General features: G+C 43.7%; 1 protein-coding gene across 2 annotated transcripts in view; it reads right to left on the minus strand.

Moving 5' to 3' along the window:
• Positions 1 to 17,471, minus strand: part of LOC106612384 (protein phosphatase 1, regulatory subunit 37) — a 58,064-nt gene that overhangs the window by 14,611 nt on the left and 25,982 nt on the right. For both annotated transcript variants that reach the window (XR_014378862.1, XM_082956163.1), the window contains exons 2-5: positions 12,948 to 13,045; positions 1,915 to 1,960; positions 1,729 to 1,829; positions 129 to 248 (exon numbers count right to left, since the gene is read on the minus strand). Coding sequence is in view for 1 of the 2 variants with exons in the window: in XM_082956163.1 (XP_082812289.1) it covers positions 129 to 248; positions 1,729 to 1,829; positions 1,915 to 1,960; positions 12,948 to 13,045 (365 nt within the window). In the remaining variant the exon portion in view is untranslated. The remainder of the gene's footprint in view (positions 1 to 128; positions 249 to 1,728; positions 1,830 to 1,914; positions 1,961 to 12,947; positions 13,046 to 17,471) is intronic.

Consider the following 17,471-nt stretch of genomic DNA (forward strand, 5'->3'; position numbering starts at 1 on the left):
ATACGACTAATAAAACATTCCGAAAATCATTTAGAAAATCCATAAAAGATAGTTGGTGATAACATCATGCATCACACATCCTCTGTTCTACCATTGATTTCACACCCCCAGAGGTCAAGACCTCTCACCTTCCTCATCATGTGGGCTGCGGCCTGCCAGCCGCGGGTGCCGATGTGCTTGTTGAAGGAAATGTTGAGGTGTGTGGCCGACTCATAGTACTCAATCATGTCAAAGAGAGCTGACGCACCCTGGGAGGAAGAGAGGAGAGACATGATTAGAGAGGATCAAATGTTAGGATATAAGGCCAGTGTAAAGTGTGGCCTAACTACTAAGATCAGAAAAGAGAAATATTCCCTAAACATATTCTAAACAAGTGTCGCCGTATGTTCTAAAAAAAAAAAAAAAAAAATGTAGAGAGAGGTGTTATGGGAGGAAGGGCTGACAGTGTTGTGCACAACCTCTTACTACGGAAACGGCCAGCCGGCTCAAGGGTGGTGGTGGGGGGGGGGGGCCTGCTGGAACATACCACTGGTTGTTGAGTGTGCGTGCGAGTGTGTGGACGAGATGACTGCGGCTAGGGCAGCAATAATACCGTGCCTGTGGAATTATTCATGCAAATCAAATCAAACAGAACATTGTCTTTAATTAAATAAGCTAAGACAATGTTCCACCAGATTCTATCTGACCAGAACCATGACAGAGGACCGTCCAAAAGTAAAGAAACTAAACAAATAAGTACCGATGGATGACCCTGACTGGCTGGTGTAGCTACAACACTTCCTGAACAAGAATGGAGGACAGCCCAGTAAGTCTCATTAACAGTGAGCCTGATGAAGTGAGGCAGCTGGAACACACTACAGAGCGACTGGGCTGGTCCATGGCTCTGCCGCCACCACTGCCTCTCTCATTCACCCACTCTTTCGCTGCCTTTCCCTCTGTCGCCCAGGTTAGGCCTCCCTCCAACCCCGTACCCTTCCACGACCCTCTGCCTCGGGGGGAGACTCTGTGGTAGTGCCACTGAAACGAAGGTAAATGAGCTCACCTAGTCAGTTCAGTAACATTTTCAGGGCAGTCAGTGAGTGTGGTAGTCAAGTGTGGGGATGCGCCTGCATTTATACCGTGACGTATTTCTTCAGTACTGTCGGTGCATCTATGCATGCACACATGAATGTATAAAAGTGTAGGTCTACAGTATAGTCTGTGCAAGCATGGACAACACGTGTGTGCGTTTACTGTACATGAGTGAGTAGCTCATGGAGCCAAGCCTACAAAAGGAAATAAGAACTCAGCAGCGTCGGTTTGTGTCCCTCTGCCCTACAGTAGAGCTGTCTGTCTGTGTCTGATCGTCTGTGTCTCTCATCCGCTCATCGAGCCAAGCCTACAAATATCTGTTTGAGGAAATAAGTGGTCAGACTCAATGGAGCTCTGTCTGTCTGACCGTCTGTCCGTCCGTCCGTCTGTCTCTCTCTCTCAACCCAACCCTCTCGAATGGTGTTTACACTCAGAGCTCTAGAGTAATCACACAACCCTGGGAAACACTAGACATCCTGTCAGAGGGAGGGAGGGAGGGAAAGGAAAACAGAGAGGGGGGGATGACAGGACGGGGACATAGGAGGGGAAAAAATTATGAGAAGGAGTTGAAGAGAGACGGTAAATGGAAGATAGGAGGGGGAAACCGGGAAGGGAGAAGAGGGGGGGAAAGAGAGTAAAGAGTGTGGACAAACATACATCTTCATCCAGGTTGGTCTGCTCCAGGTCCACCACTTTAAACTGGACCCTCTTGAACACCTCCTCCAGGGACTCACACGCCTTATAGTCCAGCTTCTCACCTGGAGGGACACACAGTTCCACCTAAAGTAAGACCGGTAGTGTGCATGCGTGTCTTTGTATGCGTGTGTCTTAGTATAGGCTTACCTTTAAGGTCCAGGCATTCATTTCGATGAGTTAGGTCTTTCAGCTCCTAAGAAACACAGTGGAACAGAACAACCCTCAGTCAGACACAAACCCAATCATTCAGACGGACGACACAGCAGGAAAATGTCACCACACAGACAGACTTGACTTTGATCACATAAAAATGTGACCAATTTGAACCCATGTAAATGAAAAACTGCTCCTGTGTACATAGACCTAAAACGTTGACACGAAGAACAGATCGGTAAAATACAAATGCTCAATGGGATTAAAGTGTGTGTGTGTGTGTGTGTGTACTCTTACATCCGTAGAATACAACATCAAGCCAAGACCTGCCTGAACAGACAGGAAAACTGCAGACAAAGCATTTCTTCTGATATCTGGACTAGTGTCATAGTATGATAGTGTGCCAATAACAATATCCAGTGTCTATCTGTTAAAATGTCTCAGATCTCCACATAGGTACAGAGGGATTCTGCCCGTTCACACACAGTGTGTGTGTGTGTGTGTGTGTGTTGTAACCAATGTTCCCTCATTTTTCCCGGCACTGAGCAAATTTTGTCTGCTGAGCGCAAACTTGAAAGTTACTTGAACGTTGTGAAAATTCTGTGCAACTTCCAGCAAGCATTTACTGTGAACACTGAGGCTGTACTTGCCTTAAGTTACAGCTTAAACAGTGGCAATATAGGCTACTGTGGCTATTCGATCATAATGTAGGCCTACCATAGTGGCCTACCATCAAAAGCAATGGAAATAGCTGATATATTATTCAGCCTATGGTAGCAGCCAATGTTTGGTCTTCAATGTAGGCCTACATTCCATGAGACAAAAATAAAATAAAAAAATGCAGGGCTTGAAATTAACCTGTTTATCCACTTGTCCTTCAGACTGATGCAAGAAACCACTTAAAATAAAGTGCATTATTCACATACCATTATTACAGAGAATCAGACACATTATGCTACATTCTGCCTACTGGCTACTTAGCTTATTCAAGCCTGTGTCTCGAAATACAACACTGCCCCTTTATGACAAAAAAAAGAAGCTCTTTACCCGACTCGCTTTTCAAAGATGTCTAGAAATGTATACGGTTTGTGTAGGAAGCAATCCCTCCCCTATTGCTGACTACAAATTATCTATAACTAGGCTAATAACTCACTAACTAGCAAAGGATGTGAACAACATGTGCACATGTGGCTACACGCGCTTGTTTTTGAGATCAAAGCGAGAGCTGTATCTACTCACGACCGCTCATGCTGTAAACACAGTCCAGTTCAAAGTAAATGGGACAGACACATATGTGATCCATTTCAGGAAACTAGGCGCATGTCGCGGGTCACTACTTCACAGGAGTGCCGTCTAAATGTAAACTTTATTTTTTTAATCAAAATGCCTTCTCGAACATGTGAACTTTCATGTGCCTGAATAAACTTGTATGCCATCTGTAAATATGAATAAAATTGTTAAATTATGAGCCTAGTTGGTTTAGCCACAGAAAAAGCCCGCAACCTTCCTGCTAGCCATGATTGGCTGAGATAATGAGTGGGCTGGACATGCTGACAGATGAGTTTGGATTGGTGTGCCATATACTGTAGCACACTTCTGTCTAGTTGAGCTGGTCATTATGTCTAGGTAATCCTGCATAAGTGTTGCTCTCCACTTTCTGGAGGACCAAGTTTTGAAATCAATGGAAATTGAGTATGATAGCTAAGGAGATTGAGAAAACACCCGTCTCCGGATTACATTTTCAAACTAAGGGCAACCATGGCATCCAATAGGAGACGTGTCCATCCATGAATGATGTATACGGGTAAGATAGTCTAGCTAGCTACATTTTCAGATATTGGTTAGCTACCTGCAGATCCATGCAGGGTAGTAACGTCATGAGTTGTGATCATGGTTCATTGTTTAGCTAGCTAGCTACATGTCTTAACAAAAAGACTCCACTATGCAAGTAACCATTTCGGGTGCGTTCGTAAATTCAGTCTGGCCATCTACTCCGATTTCAGAGCACTCTCGCCTGAGTGTGACAGAGCGCAGAATAACTGATGAATTTAAGAACGCTCAACACCCGTTGAATATGGCTTGTGTCAGTAAACGTTGGCAAAAAAAACATAATTAAATTGTTGCCAGCAGCACAGTTAGTCACCAACACTCTGTATAACATGAAAACAGCCTAACCAGCTATGCTAGGGTGAGTAAACTGGTCAGTTTGGGCAGGGGCTAAAGCTTAAGAGTGTGTGAATGATGCTGAATGGGTGTAGACAAAGAAGAGCTCTCCAGTAGGTACCAAAATATTCAAAGGCCATTTTCTCAAAAGTGAGGTTACATGTTTAACAACTTTCAAAGCAGAATTACTTTCCCATTGTTCCTCAAATGCAGTGTATGATATACCATTTTGTAACTCTGTCGCTCTGCTTTTATCCAATGCAAAAAACACAATTTCAAATTTTGATACATAAAAGTCAAGGTGGTCGGTCATATCGGTCACAATTGAGATAGATAGATAGATATAGATAGATAGATATATGCTTACTGCAGCTCTGATTGTTTATGCCGCAGCGGTCTGTGTAGAGTATGGGCTGAGTAGCGCGTGTCAATACAATAGAATCCTACTCTGATGCCTACAACAAAATCTCTTCCGTTGTTTTTTCTTCTTTCTGGTATGTTGCATTGAAAGTGGCTACTATTGTGTTGAGTGGATCAAAAGTAAAGGGAAACGTTGGTAGTGTTAACAGGGGAAACTCTAGAACAGTGGTCACCAACAGTTTTTTGAGTCAAGATCACAGTCAAAAAGCAAGCAGAGATCTACCACTCAGATTAATTTTTTTTATAACATGACAAACGTAAGCCTATGCAACATTAACCAATTAAAAACAGTACAATAGCAATGCGGCTTGTACAATAAGCTATAGGACCAATACATTATCACAGCATATTGGCTTTGCTTGAATTGGCCTGCCAATACATTGTTGCATGTATATATATATATATATATATATATATATATATACACTTTATTACTTGTGAAGCACAGCTGAGTGAGCATACACTTAAATAATTTGCTTTTTATTTTTCTGGGCTGATGGTGCCTGCGTCTGATGGTCAGTCTCAGCGGAGGGAGAGAGCAGCAGACTGAGGTTCCACCACTCAACAGCCCTCCGCTCTCCCTTTCCTCCACTGACACTGACCAAAAAGGGTTCACCGTCTTCCAGCTGGCGAATTATTTCTGTCTCATGCACAAACTCATGTTGTTACACTTATGAACAGAAAAAGTGAAATATTCCTTGATATTAAAAAAGACCCAAGCAGCTAACAACAATGCAAGCCTATAGCTACACTTTCCTCCTCATTCATTACTGCTGCAGTGCTGGTTGTAGCGCTGAGTGGAAATAGGAAGAACGCGCATTTTATGGCTTATAAGTGTTGAATACAAAGTGTTGACAGTGCAGGGTAAGAACTTAAACATGAACTCACTCATAAACAGCATGTCTATGCTGCATTTGTTGACAGTAAATAGTCATGGTTTTAAAAGTATTGAAATCTCAAAGTATCAACTTTTGCTGTAGCTTTTTCTGCGCCTGCTACGTTACTGCAGACGCAGTCATCTGAGCCATCTGATTGGCCAGCGGTAGGCCTGGGAAGGCAGAGTTTATACCTTCAGACACATGCAATGGTTCAAAATGGCAACAGTTCCCCTCCCGGGCACAGGGCAGCTGCATCGGGTGCTTCTACCGCCAACAGCCCAAGACAAAAAAAGAAATAAATAGGATCAAGGCTTTATCGTTGTTTTTTTTACAGAAATGTTTGGCAATCGACAAGGAATGCGATCAACCAGTTGGTGACCACTGCTCTAGAAAGTTGAGTGAAGTTCAATCTCGTGCTTCTCTCTGTGGGCTGATATTTCTGTGCGGCAGTCTCGGAGCTACTGCCCAAACACTCAGTTTAGAGGGAACATTGGTTGCGACACTCACCTGGCTGACGCACAGCAGCCATTTTGTGCCAATAAAATGCACACGTTCAAAGGACAAGGGAAATAGTGCATCTGAAATGTAGCAGGTCCATGAAACCTGAGCTGTACACATTGTGATTACAGTGTGTTATTGAGGCCTTTGGCAGATATTGCCCTCAGTCACCTCTCTATACACCCCACAAGACTGTTTACATGACGCGTGTGTCCTCACTCCACAGCAACCAATTCTATTCTGTACGGTTAGTGTCATAATGCTGCTGCATTCAAAGAATTGTATTCCCACTCTAGATGAAAACGACACCCCCGGAGGGGGGGTGGGGGGGGGCTATTCCAATCCACCCTTCCCCAGCCCACCGACAAAACCTGTCACCTTCCCTACTAACCCCCCCAGCAAATCCCACTGCGCTGCACTACACGGCACAGTGAACATGCACTCAATAACCTCACCTCCCACGCCACCGTTCGCCGGCTGCTCATCAGATAGCCAACACTGAGTACATTAACTAAAACAGACCTGTGTCCTCGTATCAAAAGCAAAGTTCACCGGAGCGTATTTCCAGGGAGATGACCTACACAACCAAGACCAACATTAGAGCCATCCGTTCATATGTTAATGTCAATACTTCAAAATGCAGATGATAAAATAAAGCCAGGTCTGTTCAAGTTCAGCAGTGATAGATAGCTGAGAATGGATCATGGCTCTGAAGCTCTGCTAGGATCTGACTGAGTTGAACATAGCCCAGCCAGACAGCCATTAATGTGAGAAACTACAGACGACAGCAGAAAAACAATGACCTTTCTATTTGCTCCCTGTTTGTTTTGGAAAACAGTCCAAGGCAAACTGTCCTTCTCTCAGCACATATCAAAGCTGCAGGCTAAAGTTAAATCTAGACTTGGTTTCCTCTATCGTAATCGCTCCTCTTTCACCCCAGCTGCCAAACTAACCCTGATTCAGATGACCATCCTACCCATGCTAGATTACAGAGACATCATTTACAGATCAGCAGATAAGGGTGCTCTCGAGCGGCTAGATGCTCTTTACCATTCAGCCATCAGATTTGCCACCAACGCTCCTTATAGGACACATCACTGCACTCTATACTCCTCTGTAAACTGGTCATCTCTGTTTACCCGTCGCAAGACCCACTAGTTGATGCTTATTTATAAAACCCTCTTCGGCCTCACACACCCCTATCGGAGATATCTACTGCAGCCTTCATCCTCCACATACAACACCCGTTCTGCCAGTCACATTCTGTTAAAGGTCCCCAAAGCACAGACTTCGCTGGGTCGCTCCTCTTTTCAGTTCACTGCAACGAGCTGCAACAAACACTCAAACTGGACAGTATTATCTCAATCACTTCATTCAAAGAATCATGGACACGCTTACTGACAGTTGTGGCTGCTTTGCGTGATGTTGTTGTTGTCTCTACCTTCTTGCCCTTTGTGCTGTTGTCTGTGCCCAATAATGTTTGGACCATGTTTTGTCCTGCTACCATGTTGTGTTGCTACCATGTTGTTGTTATGTTGTGTTGCTGCCTTGCTATGTTGTCGTCTTAGGTCTCTATGTAGTGTTGTGTCTCGTCGTGATGCGTGTTTTGTCCTATATTTATATAGTATTTTTTTTTATCCCAGGCCCACGTCCCCGCAGGAGGCCTTTTGCCTTTTGGTAGGCCGTCATTGTAAATAAGAATTTGTTCTTAACTGACTTGCCTAGTTAAATAAAAAACGTCTCCCCTGTGAAGTAGTGACCCATGACATACGCCTAGTTTCCTGAAACAGGTCACATTTTACTGTAAACAAATTGACAACAGACTTTCAGCAAGCTTACAGGGAAGGACATTCAACAAGCACGGCACTTACACAAATTACTGACGATTGGCTGAGAGAAATTGATAAAAATATTGTGAGCTGTTTTGTAAGACTTCAGTACGGCTTTTTACATTAAATCGATCATAGTCTTCTGATGGAAAAACATATGGCTTTATACCCTCTGCTATATTGTGGATAAAGAGAAACCCGTCTAACAGAACACAGAGGGTGTTCTTTAATGGAAGCCTCTCCAAAAATAATCAAGTTAAACTGTCATGGTCAAAACATGTTGATACAACAGTAGCTAAGTCTGTCCATAATAAAGCACTGCTCTGCTTTTTTAACAACACTATCAACAAGACAGGTCCTACAGACTCGATTTGTTGAGTCACCTGGACTACTGTTCAGCCGTGTGGTCAGGTGCCATAAAGAGGGTCCTTGGAAAATTACAATTAGCTCAGAACAGGGCAGCATAGCTGGCCCTTAAATGTACATGGGGAGCTAACAAAAATATGCATGTAAATCTCATGGCGCAAAGTGGCGGAGAGATTGACTTCATCACTACTTGTTTTTGTAAGAAGTGTTGTTTAAAACAACTATCACACAAGCTCGGACACCCATGCATACCCCACAAGACATGCCACCAAAGGTCTCTTCACAATCCCCAAAACAAGAACAGACTATGGGAGGCGCACAGTCCTACATAGAGCCATGACTACATGGAACTCTATTCCACATCAGGTAACTGATGCAGCAGTAGAATCAGATTTAAAAAAATGAAAAATACACCTTATGGAACAGCGGGGTCTATGAAGAGACAAAGGCACAGACACATGATAAGACACACACATATGTACACATGGATGTTGTATTGTACATATGTGATAGTGGAGTAGTGGCCTGAGGGAACACACTAAACTTATTGGGTAAAGTGTTAGGAAATGTAATGTCACGTAATATTTTAAATTGTATACAACTCCCTTAATGTTGATGGACCCCAGGAAGAGTAATGGGGATCATTCATGAATACAAACACACCCCTCTGGAGCAAATTAAATAGTAATTGTACCATTACTACAGCTGGTTTAGTCACCTGTCATGAATAATACATAGCCATTAGTGCAATATACTATGTTGCCAGAAGCCTACAGCAGATGCATGTGAATGTGGCTTAGTGTGAGAGGAAAGATGGACCTATTCAGGTCAGTGAGTGTGTGAGCAGCAGACAGTGAAGACATGTGAGACCCACAGGGGTACTGTATAGTGTGAGGCACCTACTCCGGTACAGATATGTTAATCTGACTGAACACTTTTCTGGAGCTGATGGTGTGTGTGTGTCCTGCATTCTGGGTGACCCTCCGTGGCATTCTGGGATTGGCAGGTCCTCCACTACAACCTGGGGTGATTATGCATGCATGCATGCGTGTATGCGTGTATGTATGTGTATGTGTGTGTGTGTGTGTGTCTGAGAGGGGTGAGGGAGGAACTATGGAAAGGGGAACCCGATACGGCAGTGCACAGGGCCCCGTCAATAGGAAGCAATAGGACTATGTGGCTGTACGTATGTCTGCACCTGAATAATGAGTATGTGTGTGTAGGCCTATACACTTTAATGAGTCAACAGTATGCCAAAGTGAATATCTGTGTCATATCTGAGTGAGTGTACATGCGGGTATAGATCTATAGCTGTGTGTACACAGTATGGGTGTGTGTACCAAAGAGGGAGAGTCAATGTCCTTGTGCAGAGGGGGAGCAGTAGAGGCAGAAATGTGACACAGGGCTGTCAAGCGTTGGGGCCACTGAGGCTCAGGCATTCCACACACAGCCCCGAATAGGCTAGAGTCCCTTAAACACACAAACGTAATGTAGGTAACCTGTAGGCCCCTGGCCGGACACCACGTGCACAGTACACACTAAATAAAGAGTGCATTTACAGGGAAGGGGGGGGACCCACTAAAAACTCCTCTTTCTGGGAAGCCATTTTGTTTGACGGGTCTGTTTATACAGCCGTTTTTTTTTCGCTCCAAGGATGACTAAGCAGAAAAACTGTGCCATAGTGGATCAGAGCAGACCAGTAGCCAACACACTGACGACAGTGTATTTATTCACTAGCTGTTAACCCCACAGTGGAAAGTTACCCAGGCTTTATTTAAGGCCCGAGCAGAAGGCCAGCTAAGCGCAGTGATGAGTCTTTCCACAAGTGTGCATAATGTCACCCCCTCTCTCGCCAATGACTAAACACAGCCTGAGTGGGGTGATGGGAGATTCCCTGAACCTCCGTCACACACACAAACACACACACAAGCAAGATAGAGCAAAAGAGAGAAAGAAGGCGGATTGAGCAAGTTTTTTTGCGAGGAATGAGTGAGGTAGAGAGAGAGCTGCAGGAGGGATAGACTGGCGACAGTACCAGGGTTGAGAGGGAAGTAAGGGGGAGGCAATTCTTCTACCAGGAACATGTGTGTTTGTACAGTGTGTGTGTCCTGCAGGGCTGGGCGATAAATCAAATGAATTCAATTCATTTGAATGTATGTTTCGGCATGATATTCCAAATGCCTGTATTGCAAATATTTTTTTTATTTTTATTTTGTTTTTATGAGCGTTTATGTCCGCGTGTTCTCATGTTGTCTTTTTGGTCTCGTCTCGTTCGCTCCTTTCTGTGCTGTGTACACCTTCCCATTTACACCAGAGATCTGTATATAATGAAGAGATGCTCATGTCTCCGCCAGAACAACAGGAGTCGTTGTCCCAAAGGCGGGAAAGTAGGCAACAAGCTTAGGTTAAAAATAAGCGCATAGGGATTATTTTGGACAGATTTTGGCAAGTGTGAAACCTCTCGCCTCGCCTCTTTCTCCCAAGCCCCTCCCCCTCCCACAACAAAGATGAGAGATCACGTCTTCCTCTCTGACAAACGGTTTCAACTCGCTATTTGCATTTGAGGTTTGTTCCAACAGAATCGGTAATACGGACACCGAAACACATGGAGACATAATTTTACTGTAATAGAGGAAGTTAAACAGGGTATGGTTAGAAAGGTTATGTTTCAACTCCTCAAATTTCAAGCAGAGCAGATACTACTGAAACAGATGTACCAATCAACATTGCCTCTGGAAAATGAATGCTCAGTTTGTCGCGCGTACATTACAGTACCACGTTTCACTAGCAGCATTTTGGTCAAATAAAGATTGTAATACTAGCTGTTCAGTGTTTGTGCAATAAACACAAAACTATTATATAAAGGAATTGGCAACTCGTTCTCATTCAGAGAAATAAGGCATGCCTCTTGATTTCAACCTCTGAACACAGTGAACAGGCTAGCATGCTGTTCAAACAGTTGGAGACGGACAGAAGGGTGTGTTCATTACTAGTCAACGGTTTTGCCTTGTTAGTTGAATTCAGAGCTTGTGAATTCTTATTTTTTATTTAACTTGATCAAGTCAGTTCAGAACAAATTCTTATTTACAATGACGGCTCACCCCGGCCAAACCCGGACGCCGCTGGGCCAATTGTGTGCCGTACTATGGTACTCCCAATCATGGCCGGTTGTGATACAGCCCGGAATCGAACCAGGGTCTGTAGTGTAGCCTCTAGCACAGAGATGCAGTGTCTTAAACCGCTGCGCCACTCCGGATCCCCTAACAAAAAGGTAATTTTTAAAGACATACCTGAAAGCCAGATCAGTGATTATTGCAAAAAAAGCAGGTAGAAGTATTTTGATAAAATAATTACATTTATTAGTGGGTCTTAAGGTTGTGGAAAGCATATATTCAGCCTAGGTATAACTACACGAGCTCTGAATTCAATAGATTGTTTTAAATGCAGTGGATTTGACTTTTAATTATACAACAAAGCTTATTTAGAGAAAACATCACAAAAATCGCGATACATCGCAACTTGAAAAAAGTTTTAAGCCCTAGTGTCCTGTGTGTGGGCAGTGGCAGCGCAAACTGCAAACATCCGACAGTTATAACATGTCCCTGCACTCCACATCCTGCTACCAGCCCGCCTGTCGCTCACCCTCAGTGACTCGTCCATATGAGCTCATCCTCACCCACTGCAGATTCCTACTGCCATCCCACGTGCACACACCCTGAAGCCCATTGTCTTGCTAAGACAAGACACACAACAGAGAAAGACTAACCTGCTCAGGAGGCTTTAGGAAGATACTGTGGGAATTAAAACCCACCTATACTTCTGTATGCAAGCAAGGGTGTGTGTGTATATATATATATATATGTACTGTTCAAGGGTGTGTGTTTGAGAATGTGTTTGAATGTCTGTGTGCATGTGTGAGCGTATGCGTGAGTCTGTTAAGGGTGGATGGATGGGTGGCCAGAGTTCTGGGGTGGATCTTGAGGAGTAAGCACTTCCGTAAATACTCACTCAAAACTTTCCAATGACATGGCACAGCAGACAGAGACATGCTGGAGTGCGCGGGTCGCTGAGGAGGTAACCATGGCAACTTACAGTAGGAGGGTCACACACTCCCCCCTCTTATGCTACTTATGGCTGTGCCTCGGTCTTGCTCTTCATTTCCATCCATCAATCAATACATTACTAATTCCATCTGTTATTGCTCTTTACAAGCAAATATCATGGTATCAATACTGCATTGGTTGACCTCTCACATGAACGGAAAGGAAAAAGACTACTGGACAATAGAATCACAGCGATAAGCCAAGTACAAACAGGCATGGTCCGTGTCATAATCGGTTATCCAGTCATGAGCCCTCCCCCTGTTCTGCCCAGTCACTTAAGGTGAAATAGGCCTTTCACAGGTTTCCCCATTCATTCCTGTTCTGTTGCCAAGACAAAGGAAAGTTTTAAACAGTAGAGGCATTCCCTATCAGATCTCAGGAGCTGCTTATTCTTAGGGATTAGAGCACATGACCTTGCAAACAGAAAAACAAACATCAACAAACAACAAAGACACAGCACATACATCCCCCTGCTGCTGTCAGCAAAGCCCAGCCAGCGACATGACTATCCCCACGGTGGGTGTGAGTGAGCTGCCCCAGCAGGGTGGTTTGAGGTCAGGTGATGTTTGATTGGGTGTCAGGAGTGATGAGGGGTGAGAGGGTTCCACTGGTACCAGATTTCGGTGAGGTGGTGATGGTGTTGGGGATTTAAAGTCCAGATGTAGGCCTAATCCAGCTCCACGACAAGACTCTAGCCTGAATGATGTCTAGTGTTTCAGTGCTGTTATTAGGCTACTGAAGTAGCCTGTGTGCGTTTCAATCAGGTTTACCTGCATCTGTTTGAGCACTTTGGGGATGAGTTTACAGTTGAGTTTCACGCAGGCCTGTCTGTAGGCAGAGAGAATCTCATCCACCGTCACATTCTGGGCTGAAAAACAAGAGTCAGAGCAACAAGGTGAGACACATGATTACACACACTACAAAAACACACACACACACACGCGGCCTGTTGATGACATCAGTTTGCATCACAGACATAGCACAGTACGATTGACAACATGGTGACATAACACTCCCATTTTCTAGGTATGTTCTCACCTCTTTATAAAACATTTGCAGCTAGTGAGTTAAAACAGTCAAAAAATGTGGCGATTTCACACATTAAAAACATCTTCCTTGGTGGGTGAGTGAGTCATACACAAGTGGTATTTTGACACACAGTAAGTATATGGGATTTGCAATCTCCTTAACAAAGGGACAAGGAACAAAGCCAATCGGATCCAGTCTCTATAAAATGGCTGGTGTGAGTGTTCAGACTGCATCTGACTCATCAGTGGAGAGAGGGGCACAACATGGAGACCCCCGCAGAACGAGGGAGAGCGCGGTTTGTTGTTTTGGAAAGTTTTGAAAGTCTATTGAAACGTTTCTTGATAACTAGCTACCTTGTGTGTTTGGATCCCGCGATGCAGTTAGCATCAGTAGGTGGGACTGCTACTATCTGTCCAGAGATCCTGCCGACCAAGGCTGGGTCTGAGGAGCTGTTTGGCGTAGCAGCTAGCCTAGCTGCTAACTAGCTAGCAGGGTTTTCTTGAGGGCTTGAACGCAGCCTGCAATGTGGTTAGCGATTGTGGCTGGGACCGCGGATTGTCCCGAGCTTGTGGCTGTCTAGATCCCTGCTGTTTGTTGTTTTTAATCTTCCCTGCAACATGCCCTGTCTGGGACTGCGTAGAGTAAGAGCATAACCAAGTTTGCTACAACGACAAAAACTACAGTCGGCAGGAGTACCGTTGAGGACAGTGGTGTCGCTCTATCACAAAAAACAAAAAGAGTTCTACAAGCAGTTGTTACAACAACAAAATAACTTCAAGTGTTGTGTCCAAATACTGGTGTAGTCAACTAATAAAATAATGTACGACCTGACCAGAGAGGTCCACGACCTGAAGAACAGTTTGCAGTTCTCCCAGGGTCAGCTCGATGAGTATAAACAGGATAACAGCAAGATGACAGCAATCTGTAAGTCATTGTGATAGGACATCAGTTCTGTATGTGAATCCATGATAACAATGACAGAGAAATCAGAGGGACAATCAAGGCGGAACATGGTTGTGGACGGAATTGCAGAATCTCCACAAGACCTGGACGGAGTCTAAGGACGAAGTGAGGAAAATGATCTCGAAGAAACAGATGATGGACCACAGGAAGATTGAAGTGGAACGTGCACAGAGAACTGGAAAACACACCACCAGCCCAGGTGACAGGCCCAGGGAGATAGTGGTCAAGTTCCTGAGATTCAAGGACAAGGTAGCTGTTCACAGAGAACTGGAAAACACACCACCAGCCCAGGTGACAGGCCCAGGGAGATAGTGGTCAAGTTCCTGAGATTCAAGGACAAGGTAGCTGTTCCGGAAAGAGCCAAGAACTTGAGAGAAACGTTTATCTTCCTCAGCGAGGACTATCCGGGCGCTGTGCGCCAGAAGAGGAAAGAACTGGGGACATTGCTTACATCCACTATGACAGGCTCATTGTCCACCCTCCCAAAAGCCTGGAAGGAAAGAGAGACAAGCCTATTGGTTCATAGCTTCAACCCCACAGCACACACACACACACACACACACACACACACACACACACACACACACACACACACACACACACACACACACACACACACACACACACACACACACACACACACACACACACACACACACACACACACACACACACACACACACACACACACACACACACACACACACACACACACACACACACATATCCCTGTAATGCTTAGAGATATTATGTCAAGTGTTATCGGCACATCTAAAGCCTTTTCTTTTGGGGTGTTCCTATAGGCCACCAAGTGCTAGCAGTCAGTATTTAAATAATGCGTGTGAAATGCTTGATAGTAATATGTAATGTAAATAGAGAGGTCGACTTTTTTGGGGACATGAATATTGACTGGTTTTCATCAAGCTGTTTGCTCAAGAGGAAGCTTCTCACTGTAACTAGTGCCTGTAATCTGGTTCAGATTATTAATCAACCTACCAGGGTGTTTACAAACACTACAGGAACAAGATCATCCACATGTATTAAATCACATTTTTACTAATGCTGTAGAACTTTATTCAAAAGCTGCATCTGTACCCACTGGAAAAAGCGATCACAATATAGTGGCTATATCCAGGAAAGCTGAAGTTCTGAAAACTGGGCATAAAATAGTGTATTAGAGATCATACAAAAGACTTGTGGATAATGTTGAAAATATTTGTTGATCTGATGTGATTAATAAGGAGCATCCAGATGCTGCACTTGATGACTTAATGAAATTGCTTCTTCCAATTATTGATAAACATGCACCTGTTAAGAAACAGATGTATAAATTATGGTAGAATGACAAATTCAACTGCATCTCATCAAATCAGATGGCTTATTCATCACAAAACCATTTGATGTTGCCTCGTTAAAATGATTCCTTCATTGGCAACTTAGACAGGAAGTGCAAACAACGAACAGTGAGCCATCATACTCATGCATAAAAAAAAACTATTAATGAAAAGTATTGCAAGTTTGAATTTTGTAAAGTTAGTGTGGGAGAGGTACAAAAATGATTGTTATCGCTGAATAATGACAAACATCCTGGCATTGAAAACTTAGATGGAAAGCTACTGAGGATGGTAGCTGACTATAGCCACTCCTATCTGTCATATCTTTAAACTGAGCCTAGAGGAAAGTCTTTGTCCTCAGGCCAGAGGGAAGCCAAAGTCCTTCCACTACCCAAGAGTGTTAGAACCAGTAAAGGCTGCTTTAACAGCAGACCAACCAGCTTGCTGCCAGCTCTTAGCAAAGCAATGTTATTTCTCTAAACAAATGAACAGACTTCCAGCATGCTTATAGACAAGTCCTCAACATGTACTGCACTGACACAAATGACTGAGGATTGGTTGAAATCAATTGATAATAAAAGCCTTTGACATTATTGACGATAACCTGCTGTTGAGAAAATGTATGCGTGATGGCTTTTCAACATCTGCCATATCAGAGCTATCTATCTATCTATCTATCTATCTATCTATCTATCTATCTATCTATCTATCTATCTAATAGAACTCAAAGGGTTTTCCTAAATGGAAGCTTCTTTAATGTCAAACATGCAAAGTGTGGTGTACCTCAAGGCAGCTCTCTAGGCCCCCTTTTCTATTTTTTTACCAATGACCTGCCATTGGCATTAAACAAACCATGTGTTTCCATGTAACTGATGATTCAACCATATATGCATCAGCAATCACAGCTAATGAAGTTACTGAAACCCTTAAAGAGTTGCAGTCTGTTTTGGAATGGGTGGCCAGTAATAAACTGGTCCTGAACATCTCTAAAACTAAGAGCATTGTATTTGGTACAAATCATTCCCTACGATCTAGACCTCAGCTGAATCTGGTAATGAATGGTGTGGCTGTTGAACAAGTTGTAAACTGTCATGGTCAAAACATATAGATTCAATTGTTGTAAAGACGGGGAGAGATGCTCTGCTTTTATGACACTGCACTTAAAAAAGCATGTCATGCAGGCTCTAGTTGGGTCTTATCTTGATTATTGTCCAGTCATGTGGTCGAGTGCTGCAAGGAAGGACCTAGTTAAGCTGCAGCTGGCCCCGAACAGAGCGGCATGTCTTCCACTTCATTGTAATCAGAGGGCTTATATAAATACTATGCATGCCAGTCTCTCTTGGCTAAGAGTTGAGGAGAGACTGACTGCATCACTTCTTTTTATAAGAAACAAATGTGAAATGCTAAATTGCATAGTCAACTTACACACAGCTCTGACTGACACACACTTACCCCCCAGATAAGTCACCAGAGGCCTTTTCAGTCACCAAATCCAGAACAAATTCAAGAAAGCGTACAGTATTCGATAGAGCCATTATTGCATGGAATTTCCATCTCATACTGCTCAAATGAATGACAAAACTGGTTAAAAAATAACAGATAAAGCAACACCCCACTTGGCTACCTGGGGCGGCAGGTAGTCTAGTGGTTAGAGCGTTGGACTAGTAACCGAAAGATTGCAAGATTGAATCCCTGAGCTGACAAGGTAAAAATCTGTCCTTCTGCCCCTGAACAAGGCAGTTAACTTGTTATGGATAGGGGGCAGTATTTTCACGGCCAGATAAAAAAAACGTACCCGATTTAATCTGGTTATTACTCCTGCCCAGAAACTAGAATATGCATATAATTAGTAGCTTTGGATAGAAAACACTCCAAAGTTTCTAAAACTGTTTGAATGGTGTCTGTGAGTATAACAGAACTCAAATGGCAGGCCAAAACCTGAGAAGATTCTGTACAGGAAGTACCCTG

The sequence above is a fragment of the Salmo salar genome, chromosome 09, assembly GCF_965601325.2.
Source record: "Salmo salar chromosome 09, fSalSal1, whole genome shotgun sequence".
NCBI classification, from domain to species: domain Eukaryota; kingdom Metazoa; phylum Chordata; class Actinopteri; order Salmoniformes; family Salmonidae; genus Salmo; species Salmo salar.